At 41.9% G+C, this 16580-nt stretch overlaps 1 protein-coding gene across 1 annotated transcript in view; it reads left to right on the forward strand.

Moving 5' to 3' along the window:
• LOC124035489 (integrin alpha-11-like) overlaps positions 1–16580 on the forward strand; it is a 204844-nt gene that overhangs the window by 65765 nt on the left and 122499 nt on the right. The window contains 9 exon segments of the mRNA XM_046348942.1: positions 1428–1762; positions 3458–3624; positions 6623–6762; positions 9414–9470; positions 9472–9525; positions 9927–10012; positions 10234–10379; positions 10382–10443; positions 11240–11338. Coding sequence (XP_046204898.1) covers positions 1428–1762; positions 3458–3624; positions 6623–6762; positions 9414–9470; positions 9472–9525; positions 9927–10012; positions 10234–10379; positions 10382–10443; positions 11240–11338 — 1146 coding nt within the window.

Consider the following 16580-nt stretch of genomic DNA (forward strand, 5'->3'; position numbering starts at 1 on the left):
TGAAACCTTGCTCCATTTCCAGAAAACATTAAACACAAAACCTCATCTTAAAGCACTATTTACATAACCTCTGACTCCTCTCGCAAAATGAAACATTCGCCTCAAAACAGTTTTACCTGTGTTCAAAATCATACACTGCTCTCAAATCATAAACAAAGTGATCAAAATTATATACTCTCTCAAGCAGTCAGTAAACAATACACCGAAAAATAGAAAACACATTGTTCAAAACATACAATTCTCAGGGAGAAGTACATTTTTAATCTAAAAATATATTCACATTTTTCCGTCATTGTCTTTTGATGAACGAAAACATGTTCTATCATAGTAGCTCAAAATTGATCAGAAATTACTACTCTGCTTGCTCTTTGCAATTTAGTTTTTTGTTCTCCTTGTACCCCTATTTTTACAGTACTGTACCCTGTATCTCACAAACTTGTCCTTTGACTCTGTAATTCTTGTTCTTTGTTGATATGAACCTGCAACCAGTCAAAATCTATTGAGCAGTCAGTACTGTTAATAAATGGAAAGCACAATGTTCAGGGCCATACAATTTGTCCATTGTACAGTATACAGCCTACAATGCACTGTACTACAGTATACTATACTAAAAGGGACAAAAATCAAAAGGAGTAAACGTGATCAATGTTGCTTGAATTTCATCAGCTATTTCCACTCTTTGTCTTCCTCTTCCTCCTGTTTCTTGCCCTACTCCTCCTCTTCCTCCTCGTCGCCCACCTCGAATACGCACTCGTCCTCGTACATTGTTTATTCTATCCATTCTCAGACTTCTCCTTCCCACCTTCAACAACCTGTTTGCTCTCTGAACTGGCTTATATTGGTTGTGTCGCATCATTTGAAACAGGTTAAATCAATTTTGAGTGATTGTGTTCAATCAATGACATATGTTCTCTATTTGTATTTGATTGTTGCCACTTGTGTTTACCAGTATGGATGACATGTGCATTAGAGTGCAGAATGTGTTTTGAGAATGAGATATGTTTAGAGTTTTGCTGAAAGGTCTAAGTGAGATCTGCAAATTGTGTTTTACCATGTGAAATGGTTTAAGGTATTAACAACAGACTGCATAATTAGCTAAATGAGTCCAGGCAACTGAGAACTTTGTTCAGCCAATGGGTTTTAGTGTTTTAGCAATTGAGAAAATCTGTAACTCCATTTCCTCAGTCACTATGTCTGTTGTTGATGGATTCTGCTTGTGCATATGTTTTTCAAGGTTTTTCAACCAGACTCTTTAAGTACAGAGTAACAAAGAGAATCCTACCAACCAATAGGGGAAACATTGGCAAATACATAATTGAATATACATGCACATGACACAACCTTTACCTACAGTACTACAGTACTACAGTACCCTCTATCCCATGTATCAGAACTATTCCAAAATGACATCCTATTTCCTTCTTCAGAATCGTTTCGTCCTGGAGGGAGCGTTGGAGATCCAGGACCATGGTCAGAACGCTCGGTTCGGCTCCTCGCTGGCCCCGGTCCCTGACCTGAACGGGGACGGCTTCAACGACGTGGTGGTGGGGGCTCCTCTGGAGGATGACCACAGAGGAGCTATCTACGTCTTCTTCAGCCAACGCAACAGGATTCTGAGGAAATACAAACAGAGGATAGCTGCGTTAGACATCGCTAGTGGCCTGCGCTACTTTGGCCGTAGTATCCATGGCAGTATGGACATGAATGAGGATGGCCTGGTGGACTTGGCCGTGGGATCCCTGGGGGCGGCCGTGCTTCTATGGTAGGTCACGTAAATATTAACAAGTGTTCTACTGTTCCCCTGGTAGGTCACTTAGATATTAACAAGTGTTCTACTGTTCCTCTGGTAGGTCACTTAGATATTAACACGTGTTCTACTGTTCCTCTGGTAGGTCACTTAGATATTAACAAGTGTTCTACTGTTCCTCTGGTAGGTCACTTAGATATTAACACGTGTTCTACTGTTCCTCTGGTAGGTCACTTAGATATTAACAAGTGTTCTACTGTTCCTCTGGTAGGTCACTTAGATATTAACACGTGTTCTACTGTTCCTCTGGTAGGTCACTTAGATATTAACACGTGTTCTACTGTTCCTCTGGTAGGTCACTTAGATATTAACAAGTGTTCTACTGTTCCTCTGGTAGGTCACTTAGATATTAACACGTGTTCTACTGTTCCTCTGGTAGGTCACTTAGATATTAACAAGTGTTCTACTGTTCCTCTGGTAGGTCACTTAGATATTAACAAGTGTTCTACTGTTCCTCTGGTAGGTCACTTAGATATTAACACGTGTTCTACTGTTCCTCTGGTAGGTCACTTAGATATTAACAAGTGTTCTACTGTTCCTCTGGTAGGTCACTTAGATATTAACAAGTGTTCTACTGTTCCTCTGGTAGGTCACTTAGATATTAACAAGTGTTCTACTGTTCCTCTGGTAGGTCACTTAGATATTAACAAGTGTTCCACTGTTCCTCTGGTAGGTCACTTAGATATTAACAAGTGTTCTACTGTTCCTCTGGTAGGTCACTTAGATATTAACAAGTGTTCTACTGTTCCTCTGGTAGGTCACTTAGATATTAACATGTGTTCTACTGTTCCTCTGGTAGGTCACTTAGATATTAACAAGTGTTCCACTGTTCCTCTGGTAGGTCACTTAGATATTAACAAGTGTTCCACTGTTCCTCTGGTAGGTCACTTAGATATTAACAAGTGTTCTACTGTTCCTCTGGTAGGTCACTTAGATATTAACAAGTGTTCTACTGTTCCTCTGGTAGGTCACGTAGATATTAACAAGTGTTCTACTGTTCCTCTGGTAGGTCACTTAGATATTAACAAGTGTTCTACTGTTCCTCTGGTAGGTCACTTGGATATTAACAAGTGTTCTACTGTTCCTCTGGTAGGTCACTTAGATATTAACAAGTGTTCTACTGTTCCTCTGGTAGGTCACTTAGATATTAACAAGTGTTCTACTGTTCCTCTGGTAGGTCACTTAGATATTAACAAGTGTTCTACTGTTTCTCTGGTAGGTCACTTAGATATTAACAAGTGTTCTACTGTTCCCCTGGTAGGTCACTTAGATATTAACAAGTGTTCTACTGTTCCTCTGGTAGGTCACTTGGATATTAACAAGTGTTCTACTGTTCCTCTGGTAGGTCACTTAGATATTAACAAGTGTTCTACTGTTCCTCTGGTAGGTCACTTAGATATTAACAAGTGTTCTACTGTTCCTCTGGTAGGTCACTTGGATATTAACAAGTGTTCTACTGTTCCTCTGGTAGGTCACTTAGATATTTACACGTGTTCTACTGTTCCTCTGGTAGGTCACTTAGATATTAACATGTGTTCTACTGTTCCTCTTAGATATTAACAAGTGTTCTACTGTTTCTATGGTACTGTATGTATGTGGAGCATATAATAACCACATTTATGATCATAACTCTGTATGGTTAATCTGCAGGTCTCGCAGTGTCGTCCGAATTCACGCCAACATCAGGTTTGAACCCAGCAAGATCAACGTCTTTGTGAAGGACTGTGAGAGGGGAGGCAAGGACGTGACCTGCATGTCAGCCATAGTGTGTCTAAACGTCACCGCCCGGACAGCCATACCTCCTACACAGGAAGTGGGTGAGTGTTCAAAAATGATCAATTAAGTCACGTTATAGACTATAATGTAGCCTGCATCCTTCTACTGATTATAACTACAGTGAGTCACGTTATAGACTATAATGTAGCCTGCATCCTTCTACTGATTATAACTACAGTGAGTCACGTTATAGACTATAATGTAGCCTGCATCCTTCTACTGATTATAACTACAGTGAGTCACGTTATAGACTATAATGTAGTCTGCATCCTTCTACTGATTATAACTACAGTGAGTCACGTTATAGACTATAATGTAGCCTGCATCCTTCTACTGATTATAACTACAGTGAGTCACATTATAGACTATAATGTAGCCTGCATCCTTCTACTGATTATAACTACAGTGAGTCACGTTATAGACTATAATGTAGCCTGCATCCTTCTACTGATTATAACTACAGTGAGTCACGTTATAGACTATAATGTAGCCTGCATCCTTCTACTGATTATAACTACAGTGAGTCACGTTATAGACTATAATGTAGCCTGCATCCTTCTACTGATTATAACTTCAGTGAGTCACGTTATAGACTATAATGTAGTCTGCATCCTTCTACTGATTATAACTACAGTGAGTCACGTTATAGACTATAATGTAGTCTGCATCCTTCTACTGATTATAACTACAGTGAGTCACGTTATAGACTATAATGTAGTCTGCATCCTTCTACTGATTATAACTACAGTGAGTCACGTTATAGACTATAATGTAGTCTGCATCCTTCTACTGATTATAACTACAGTGAGTCACGTTATAGACTATAATGTAGTCTGCATCCTTCTACTGATTATAACTTCAGTGCAAGAGATGTGAGATTGACTCCAACTACCTTGAGATATTGCTGATGTTGCTGAACTCTTTCTCTGCACTTCTCATAATATGGGTTCTGTTTAAGCCGCCCACTGCTTACTGCTTTTATGGGGATGAGAACTAAACAAATAAAACTGGATTCATCTTAATGGATGTAATATCCCAGTGGAGCCACAAAGCCTTGTTTATATTCAGGAAGAAGTTTATTCACTGTTGTACGTTCACTGTACAGTCAGCAGAGGACCTCATTGTCTTTCAGGCAAAACTGACATCTTGATTAACTCTACTGTTGATTTCCTACTGTTCTATGTTTGAAGCAAAGCTTAGCCTTTCCAAGACTGTTCTATGTTTAGAGCAAAGCTTTCCAAGACTGTTCTATGTTTAGAGCAAAGCTTAGCCTTTCCAAGCCTACACATTGGCTAAGGATCAAGTCAGCACTAGAAGTATTGCAGTTCAGAGACTCATAGTTGTAATCATGATCCAAACGTGTATTGCTCAATGTCTCTGCTTGGTTGTTGTTGAGTCAGTTAGACCGCTCTGTTGTTGGCTCACTAAGTGAAAGGGTGATGGCTTCTTGCCCCGGAGCAGAGCCACAGGAAAATGTTTCCTCGCTATCAGTGACAGTTTAGGATATCATTCTATCTGCCAAACACATACGCTGCAGGCTACAGAGCGGTTACGGACATGCTACGCCAACTGCTACATCTGATGAGAACTGGTCTGGATTATCCTAGCCTCTGACTGTTAAGTAGCATGCTGTATGTAAATTGCCCTCCGAATAGTATACATTCTGTCCACTCTACTCATTGAATTTCTATGGTGGCAATATAATCAGGCTGATGGTTGTAAGGCTGTGGATAACCCGACATGGCTACCCCACACTTCTGAATCTCCCTGGAGACCGTTTCGGTTGGCGTGGCTCTGAGGTGTTGAATCACCGACAGTGACCCACCTGTGCTCTGATGCAAGGTATCTCTGGTCACACTTTGTTTTAAAGGTTGAGGCCTGTTGGCTCAGGTTTTCCCCCTTGTGTGAGACTATAGGAGGCAGGCTAAGGAGGCAGGCTAAGGAGGCAGGCTAAGGAGGCATTGAGGCGTAGATGTTTCTGGTTAACCTCCCAACGTCCCACCATCTTTGTCACATATGTTAGACGGGCCAAACTAATAGGAAGAAGCCTCAGAAAGTTATCTTGTCCTCCGCCGGGACGGTTGGACATTTAGGGGACACTGAACAGTGGGAACACATTGATTTGATTTCCCCTCATTATCATGTCTGGTCTAGTAACATCTGTCAGATGTGCTGCAGCTGCTGCTGGGGCTGCAAATCTGTTGTTGTCAACTGTACAAGGAAGACTAAACTTTGAGAAAAGAGATATCTACAAATGTGCTTAAGGTAACATGCTTTCAACTTTAAGCAGCATCTGATGGAAATGGAAAGAGCATGTGTTCAACATGAACTGAAGTAGCTATCAACTTTAATAGATACAGTAGTTGCTGTGGTAACCAAACAATCAGACTTGCTAGTTTAGCTAACCAAACCATCAGTTCTGGCTTGCCATATGAAAATGGAACTCAACAATGCCAATGTTTTCAATTGAACTTTTGCTTAAAAAGCAGCTCAAATATAGAACATGTAAGAATGAACTATAGCCATTGAATTCTACCGTGCAAATATACCATACGTTATAGGGAAATAATGCACACTCTAGAATGCCTTTCAAGCCAATCAGAAAAGAGCATTCAACAATGTCATGGTATAATGGAGAGAGTAGGTATGAGGTATGGGAGACCAGTGTACTCTCCAGTTGGCATGCTCAGTAGGGTAATGTGCATGAGCTATGCATTTTATGGTATTTTCCCCAAGCTATTAAAGCAGTGTAATAAATAACGTGCCTCTTAAACAGTGTGGGTTGGAAATGAATCAATTCCAAAGCCATATGGCTCAAGAGGTCTAGTCAACTCTCTCAACTCCGCAGTAGTCACTCATTCAAATGTCCTCGACTGAGACGTTGTTTCAGTTCCTTGACGGTGGCTCTTGTATTTTGTCCAAGTTTCTTTTTTGTAATGTAATCTGTGCTGCTTCTGGTCATTACTTTATAGAAAATAATGTATTGATGTATAGAACATGTTTCCAACATTTATGCTCCCTCTTTCTTCATCTCTCTAGCTATCACTTACAACACCACCATTGGGGAGCGCCGATTCAACCCCAGAGCCATAATGGACGACCCTGATAAACTGCTGTTTCAAAACCTGACCCTGCTTTCTGGAGAGGAGACCTGTCAACACATCTACTTCCATGTCATGGTGAGCACTGACTGAACTCTAGCTGAATTCCAAATCAACATCTAGACTCTAACCTATCAGGGAGATCTGAGATTATTGGATAGGTGGAAGCAATATGACTACATTTACATACAGCCAATCAGAAGGTAACATAGAGACTTGAGATGGTATTATCCAGAGCCATGTATTTAGATAATTGGGACAACTTTTATAATTGTAAATATTATAATTCTAGACATCCAGACATTCAGCATACCAATATTGAAATATTCCCCTATGTAATGTTAATGGGGGGGTGTAACATGGTCAATTCATAATGCAGAAACCTCAATGTCCTGACAATCTAAATACATGTCTCTGGTTTAATCCTATCATTGTAACGTTTCCTATTCTATCCTATCATGATGTTTCCTATTCTATCCTATTATAACGTTTCCTATTCTATCCTATCATTATGTTTCCTATTCTATCCTATCATTATGTTTCCTATTCTATCCTATCATTATGTTTCCTATTCTATCCTATTATAACGTTTCCTATTCTATCCTATCATTATGTTTCCTATTCTATCCTATCATTATAACGTTTCCTATTCTATCCTATCATTATAACGTGTCCTATTCTATCCTATCATTATGTTTTCTATTCTATCCTTATAAAGTGTCCTATTCTATCCTATCATTATAACGTTTCCTATTCTATCCTTATAAAGTGTCCTATTCTATCCTATCATTATAACGTTTCCTATTCTATCCTTATAAAGTGTCCTATTCTATCCTATCATTATAACGTTTCCTATTCTATCCTATCATTATAACATTTCCTATTCTATCCTATCATTATAACATTTCCTATTCTATCCTATCATTATAACGTTTCCTATTCTATCCTATCATTATGTTTCCTATTCTATCCAATCATTATAACGTTTCCTATTCTATCCTATCATTATAACGTTTCCTATTCTATCCTATCATTATGTTTCCTATAGTATCCTATCACTATGTTTCCTATTCTATCCTATCATTATAACGTTTCCTATTCTATCCTATCATTATGTTTCCTATAGTATCCTATCACTATGTTTCCTATTCTATCCTATCATTATGTTTCCTATTCTATCCAATCATTATAACGTTTCCTATTCTATTCTATCATTATGTTTCCTATTCCATCCTATCATTATGTTTCCTATTCTATCCTATCATTATGTTTCCTATTCTATCCTATCATTATGTTTCCTATTCTATCCTATCATTATGTTTCCTATTCTATCCTATCATTATAATGTTTCCTATTCTATCCAATCATTATGTTTCCTATTCTATCCTATCATTATGTTTCCTATTCCATCCTATCATTATGTTTCCTATTCTATCCTATCATTATGTTTCCTATTCCATCCTATCATTATGTTTCCTATTCTATCCAATCATTATGTTTCCTATTCTATCCTATCATTATGTTTCCTATTCTATCCTATCATTATGTTTCCTATTCCATCCTATCATTATGTTTCCTATTCTATCCTATCATTATGTTTCCTATTCTATCCTATCATTATGTTTCCTATTCTATCCTATCATTATGTTTCCTATTCTATCCTATCATTATAATGTTTCCTATTCTATCCAATCATTATGTTTCCTATTCTATCCTATCATTATGTTTCCTATTCTATCCTATCATTATTTTTCCTATTCCATCCTATCATTATGTTTCCTATTCTATCCTATCATTATGTTTCCTATTCCATCCTATCATTATAACGTTTCCTATTCTATCCTATCATTATGTTTCCTATTCTATCGTATCATTATAACGTTTCCTATTCTATCCTATCATTATAACGTTTCCTATTCTATCCTATCATTATAACGTTTCCTATTCTATCCTATCATTATAACGTTTCCTATTCTATCCTATCATTATAACGTTTCCTATTCTATCCTATCATTATGTTTCCTATTCTATCCTATCATTATAACGTTTCCTATTCTATCCTATCATTATGTTTCCTATTCTATTCTATCATTATAACGTTTCCTATTCTATCCTATCATTATGTTTCCTATAGTATCCTATCACTATGTTTCCTATTCTATCCTATCATTATGTTTCCTATTCTATCCAATCATTATAACGTTTCCTATTCTATCCTATCATTATGTTTCCTATTCTATCCTATCATTATAACGTTTCCTATTCTATCCTATCATTATGTTTCCTATTCTATTCTATCATTATAACATTTCCTATTCTATCCTATCATTATGTTTCCTATAGTATCCTATCATTATGTTTCCTATTCTATCCTATCATTATAACGTTTCCTATTATATCCTATCATTATGTTTCCTATTCTATCATTATAATGTTTCCTATTCTATCCTATCATTATAACGTTTCCTATTCTATCCTATCATTATGTTTCCTATCATTATGTTTCCTATTCTATCCTATCATTATAACGTTTCCTATTCTATCCTATCATTATAGGTTTCCTATTCTATCCTATCATTATACCGTTTCCTATTCTATCCTATCATTATAACTTTTCCTATTCTATCCTATCATTATAACGTTTCCTATCCTAACATTATAATGTTTCCTATTCTATCCTATCATACAGTTGTAATAACACTGATCCTCCCAACGTGTTGTTGATCCAGGAGACCACGGACTACGTGAGGCCCATCGTGTTCACTGTGGCAGTGGCACTGCAGGATCCTCGACCAGGGCCCTGCGCTGGACGACACCTGGCCCACCACCTTCAGGACTGAGGTGAGATACACACATCTGACCACTGACCATCATCACTTCTTATGTAATCACTGATTAGAAATGTCTGGACAGGTAAAACAAAACATTTGCTGGAACCCTTCCGTTCATCTGTCCAATGATCACTTCAAGGAAGCGATGAAGAAAGGAAACATTATAACGTCCTTTGAGCGGGTCACATGACTGCTTGACCTGACCACTAACCTGTCGTCTCCTTGTTTAGCTCTTTGTCTACAGCTTTATGAGTGGTATTGTAGTGATTAAGGGGAACATCCAGGGGCTTGAACCAGTGACACTATGGTTTGCAGGGCAAGCATAGTACTCGCTGTACCATAAAGGTTCAGACCTCTTGGCATAGCCATACTATGATATGGATTGTAACTGAGTATCTCTCGCTCTACTAGCTTCCCTTCTGGAATGGCTGTGATGAGGACGACCGTTGTATACCAGGCCTGTCCTTACAGAGTACAACTGACCTGCTGTCTTGGAGGTGAGCGCACACACACACACACACACACACACACACACACACACACACACACACACACACACACACACACACACACACACACACACACACACACACACACACACACACACACACACACACACACACACACACACACACACACACACACACACACACACACACACACACACACACACACAGATCACAGATCAGAATTGATTGATTTCTCCCCCTCCCCACAGGCAGTTCTGTGGGAATGCAGTCCACTCCAGGGGTGCGATGTGTCGACGTCTGTCCGAAGGAGGGCCGGAGGGGTCAGAGCGAGTGATGGAGGGATCGAGGCGGAGGATGGTGGTGGACGTTCGTCTGGAGAACAGGGGAGAAAACGCCACGGAGCCCGCCTCAACATCACCTACACTCCTAACCTACGATTCTCTAGTCTCATAGTCAAGGTGATGATTCACAGTAGACAGTACATTGGATTTTAAAGACCACTATTCCAGGACCCAAAGACTATTGTGCACAATACAGTACAATAAATGTACTGCAGACACCAGTACTCCAGTATAGCAGACACCAGTATACCAGTACCGCAGACACCAGTATACCAGTACCGCAGACACCAGTACACCAGTACCGCAGACACCAGTACACCAGTACAGCAGACACCAGTACTGCAGACACCAGTACACCAGTACTGCAGACACCAGTACACCAGTACTGCAGACACCAGTACACCAGTACTGCAGACACCAGTACACCAGTACTGCAGACACCAGTACTGCAGACACCAGTACTGCAGACACCAGTACACCAGTACTGCAGACACCAGTACACCAGTACTGCAGACACCAGTACTGCAGACACCAGTACACCAGTACTGCAGACACCAGTACACCAGTACTGCAGACACCAGTATACCAGTACTGCAGACAACAGTATACCAGTACTGCAGACACCAGTACACCAGTACTGCAGACAACAGTACACCAGTACTGCAGACACCAGTACTGCAGAGTCACAGAAACAGTGCTTGGTTAACTGCTCACAGAAGTCAGTGTGAAGATGATTTGGCCAGTCACCTTTAGACAAGTACAGTCTGTCTATTGAAGAACAAGCTTTCCTCAAATACAGTATGGAGTACTACTGCACCTGTTAGAATAGAATATAATTATTCCTGAGGGAATTAGGGCTTGTCTTATGTAGGAGATTGTCTCTGAGTGTGTTTTATCTCTGTTTCCATCTCAGGACAACTCGGATATGAAGATAGAGTGTCGCAGTGAGGACAGACAGAGGCATGAGAAGACCTGCAACGTCAGTGCTCCCTTCATGAGAGCCAAGACGCAGGTGAGTGGGAGTCCCTTTAGTGACACGGGCATTCAAGGTAGACAACACTGACACACAGTTCACCATAATGCACCATACCAGACCGCTCATGACCACAGGGTACCACAGCTGCTCTTAGTGGAGTACTGTAGCATATCATGAACCAGAATAGGAGACCATAACAGTGCTTACCAGAACAGTAAACCAGAACAGTGGACCATTAAAGACCATAGTAAAGTAATACAGACCGTTTGCAAGCGCAGAGTTGATCAAGCTGCACCATGGTTAATCTATATGGGGTTGACAATCAAGTCACTCACCTATCCCACGTATCCAACCCGACCATCTAAGAGTTACGGAAGAGTGTCCTTCCTGCCCCAACTCCCGCCAAGAGGGCTGTCAGCTGTGTGCCCTCCCCACACCAATCTGGTAACCATCTCCACCACTTTAATATTGTCAATATTATGGTGCAACAGTTCTCCTGGGCTTATCAAACACCATAACAAAATGCATTATTGCCCTTTATACATTGAACTACATACACCAAAATCACATAGCCTCTAACTGCCTCACAAATATATACATATCTCATCCGAACAGCCCTGTACAAACAAGTATCCACACTTAACATGTGTCTATGCCCCTAAGCACTGAACATAAGAGTTTGGTTAAAAAACAACACTTATTTGATCATCTCTTTATAGCTTTTTATAGTCTGGTATCCAGAAATAGAACCCCATGGCATGCCAGAGAACATTAACATACATTCAGGCATTAAGTAACCTGGAGTCACCAACAGTAACAGTAACTCAACAGTAATTGCTTTATTTCTAGTAGCACGGAAAGACACTTCAAATGGAGATGTATTCTGTTCCAATTAAATATCTGGATAATCAAATGCATGTATAAATAAAGGTCTCACACACAGCGAGCAAGTAGTGGTCTCAGTTAACCAAACGTTTCATCCACTCCCCAATCCTCCCACCACATTACCCCACCAAGTCATTAGCGCAAATAACGGTCATCTCCTTGACAACAGAATTACTGCAGGATTATTTGCTTCATATTCTCTCCAACAAAAACCCTTCTGAGGGATCTGATCTGGGGCCACGTTGGGGGACCCTTCTGAGGGATCTGATCTGGGACCATGTTGGGGGACCCTTCTGAGGGATCTGATCTGGGGCCACGTTGGGGGACCATTCTGAGGGATCTGATCTGGGACCATGTTGGGGGACCATTCTGAGGGATCTGATCTGGGACCATGTTGGGGGACCCTTCTGAGGGATCTGATTTGGGGCCATGTTGGGGAACCCTTCTGAGGGATCTGATATGGGGCCATGTTGGGGGACCCTTCTGAGGGATCTGATATGGGGCCACGTTGGGGGACCCTTCTGAGGGATCTGATCTGGGGGCATTTTGGGGGACCTTTAAAAAAAAACTAAATAAATTAATCACCCACAGTCATTGTGTTTGAATGGGAGCCAGACAGTCACAAGCCAGATGTTTTCTGTTCTGGTTGGGTCTCTTTAAAGTGTGGTAATGAGTTAAGATTCCCAGTAAACCACCCTAGCTGCAAAGCCAGCCCAGTAAAACCAACAGTGTTCCCTGTAGAGGCCAGCCCAGTGAAACCAGCAGTGTTCCCTGTAGAGGACAGCCCAGTGAAACCAGCAGTGTTCCCTGTAGAGGCCAGCCCAGTGAAACCAGCAGTGTTCCCTGTAGAGGCCAGCCCAGTGAAACCAACAGTGTTCCCTGTAGAGGACAGCCCAGTGAAACCAGCAGTGTTCCCTGTAGAGGCCAGCCCAGTGAAACCAGCAGTGTTCCCTGTAGAGGCCAGCCCAGTGAAACCAACAGTGTTCCCTGTAGAGGCCAGCCCAGTGAAACCAGCAGTGTTCCCTGTAGAGGCCAGCCCAGTGAAACCAGCAGTGTTCCCTGTAGAGAGTGGGTATAGTATGGTATAAACCAGCAGTGGCTGGAGTTGGCCCAGTGAAACCAGAGTGTTCCCTGTAGCAGAGATGGGTACAGTATGGTATAGTGCTACAGTGGCTGGAGTTGGCCCAGAACAGAGGAGAGTAGCATCAGATAGGTACAGTACAGTATAGTGCTACAGTGGCTGGAGTTGGCCCAGAACAGAGGAGAGTAACATCAGATAGGTACAGTACAGTATAGCTCTACAGTGGCTGGAGTTGGCCCAGAACAGAGGAGAGTAGCATCAGATAGGTACAGTACAGTATAGCTCTACAGTGGCTGGAGTTGGCCCAGAACAGAGGAGAGTAACATCAGATAGGTACAGTACGGTATAGTCTACAGGGTGGCAGTCCCGGGACCCCAAGGTGTTCCCATTAGGCCCAGAACACAGTTGATTCAAATATTCAAAATGTGAATGATAGGATTATTTTCATCAGCTGTATAGTGCTTTGGGGAAAGAAACTAAACATGTCCCCCTTGAGGTCCCCAGGAATCCGTTTGGGAAACACTTTGCTCAGTTGTCTTGAGTTGGCCCAGAGTAAAGGAGAGTACCTAAGGTGTCTTGAGTTGGCCCAGAGTAAAGGAGAGTACCTAAGGTGTCTTGAGTTGGCCCAGAGTAAAGGAGAGTACCTAAATGAGTTGGCCCAGAGTAAAGGAGAGTACCTAAGGTGTCTTGAGTTGGCCCAGAGCAGAGGAGAGTACCTAAGGTGTCTTGAGTTGGCCCAGAGCAGAGGAGAGTACCTAAGGTGTCTTGAGTTGGCCCAGAGTAAAGGAGAGTACCTAAGGTGTCTTGAGTTGGCCCAGAGTAAAGGAGAGTATCTAAGGTGTCTTGAGTTGGCCCAGAGCAGAGGAGAGTACCTAAGGTGTCTTGAGTTGGCCCAGAGCAGAGGAGAGTACCTAAGGTGTCTTGAGTTGGCCCAGAGTAAAGGAGAGTACCTAAGGTGTCTTGAGTTGGCCCAGAGTAAAGGAGAGTACCTAAGGTGTCTTGAGTTGGCCCAGAGCAGAGGAGAGTACCTAAGGTGTCTTGAGTTGGCCCAGAGCAGAGGAGAGTACCTAAGGTGTCTTGAGTTGGCCCAGAGTAAAGGAGAGTACCTAAGGTGTCTTGAGTTGGCCCAGAGTAAAGGAGAGTATCTAAGGTGTCTTGAGTTGGCCCAGAGCAGAGGAGAGTACCTAAGGTGTCTTGAGTTGGCCCAGAGCAGAGGAGAGTACCTAAGGTGTCTTGAGTTGGCCCAGAGTAAAGGAGAGTACCTAAGGTGTCTTGAGTTGGCCCAGAGTAAAGGAGAGTACCTAAGGTGTCTTGAGTTGGCCCAGAGCAGAGGAGAGTACCTAAGGTGTCTTGAGTTGGCCCAGAGCAGAGGAGAGTACCTAAGGTGTCTTGAGTTGGCCCAGAGTAAAGGAGAGTACCTAAGGTGTCTTGAGTTGGCCCAGAGCAGAGGAGAGTACCTAAGGCACTTTCTGGTTTTACATTCTCCACTGTGTCAGGGCTCTGATTGGCCCTAGTGATTACCCACACTGCTTCACTGTGTCAGGGCTCTGATTGGCCCTAGTCATTACCCACACTGCTTCACTGTGTCAGGGCTCTGATTGGCCCTAGTCATTACCCACACCGCTCCACTGTGTCAGGGCTCTGATTGGCCCCAGTCATTACCCACACTGCTTCACTGTGTCAGGGCTCTGATTGGCCCTAGTCATTACCCACACCACTCCACTGTGTCAGGGCTCTGATTGGCCCCAGTCATTACCCACACCACTCCACTGTGTCAGGGCTCTGATTGGCCCCAGTCATTACCCACACCGCTTCACTGTGTCAGGGCTCTGATTGGCCCTAGTCATTACCCACACCACTCCACTGTGTCAGGGCTCTGATTGGCCCCAGTCATTACCCACACCACTCCACTGTGTCAGGGCTCTGATTGGCCCCAGTCATTACCCACACTGCTTCACTGTGATGTCTTCCAAGCCAATACCACTGAAGCCAACCATTAGAGTTATTATTACAGTCAATATCCTCCCCCCATAGGACCTGGCATAAACTGACCCAGTCCTCAGCATTTTGGTCAGGCAGACAAGATGAACATTCCTTTGACATATCTGATGCCTACAGCACAGTGTGTGTTTTTGGTTTCACCAAAAACAGAAGTCCTCACAAGGATATTAAAATAAGAACAATTCAGACAAGTGGGGATATTTCGCCAGGTCCCCACAAGGAAAAAGGCAATTTTAGGCTTAGAGGTTAGGTTTAGGAGTTAGAGGAAAATAGGATTCTAACACATGTGTGTTATAATGTAGAGGTTCTTGTTTGTGTCCATTCAGTATCTGTGTTCTGTCAGAGTTGAGGCATTCTATACAGGCAGGAAGATAGCTGCCCTCATTAGGCATTCCTTCCTGCCCAGCCGGAATGAATCAGGGGTCCATCATGCGATGGAGGACAGTTAACAATGCTCCCGCTCTCCTCCTTTTCTCTCCCCCTCCTTGAATGGGGCCAAGGATTGCAGTTAGTGGGCTGACTATGCACTGCATACTAAATACAGCTGGAATTTAGGCTTGTTTGTGTCTGTTTTTGGGGCGAGAATGTCCTTACTGCCAAGTGTTTCAAGGATTACTTTGGCCGTCTGAACAGGTTAAGTGTCAACACAAATACAAAATCAAATTCTGTTTGTCACATCAAATCAAATGTTATTAGTCACATCTGCCGAATACAACAGGTGTAGACCTTACAGTGAAATGCTTACTTTACGAGCCCCTAAACAACAGCGCAGTTCAAAAAATATATATGGATAAGAATAAGAGATTTTTAAAAAGTAACAAGTAATTTTTTTATTTTATTCAACTAGGCAAGTCAGTTAAGAACAAATTCTTATTTTCAATGATGGCCTAGGAACAGTGGGTTAACTGCCTGTTCAGGAGCAGAATGACAGATTTGTACCTTGTCAGCTCGGCGGATGTGACTAAAGACATTTGATTTGATGATTTGAAGTTGCAACCTTTCAGTTACTAGTCTAACGCTAGTCTAACGCTCTGACCACTAGGCTACCCTGCCGCCCCAATTAAAGAGCATCGGTAAATAATAACAATATATACAGGGGGGTGCCGGTACAGAGTCAATGTGCAGGGGCACCGGTTAGTTGGGGTAGTATGTACATGTAGGTAGAGTTAATTAAAGTGACTATGCATAGATGACAACAGAGAGTGGCAGTGGTGTGGAGGGGGGCACCGGTTAGTTGAGGTAGTATGTACATGTAGGTAGAGTTAATTAAAGTGACTATGCATAGATGACAACAGAGAGTGGCAGTGGTGT

The sequence above is a fragment of the Oncorhynchus gorbuscha genome, linkage group LG05 (genome assembly GCF_021184085.1).
Source record: "Oncorhynchus gorbuscha isolate QuinsamMale2020 ecotype Even-year linkage group LG05, OgorEven_v1.0, whole genome shotgun sequence".
NCBI classification, from domain to species: Eukaryota; Metazoa; Chordata; class Actinopteri; order Salmoniformes; family Salmonidae; genus Oncorhynchus; species Oncorhynchus gorbuscha.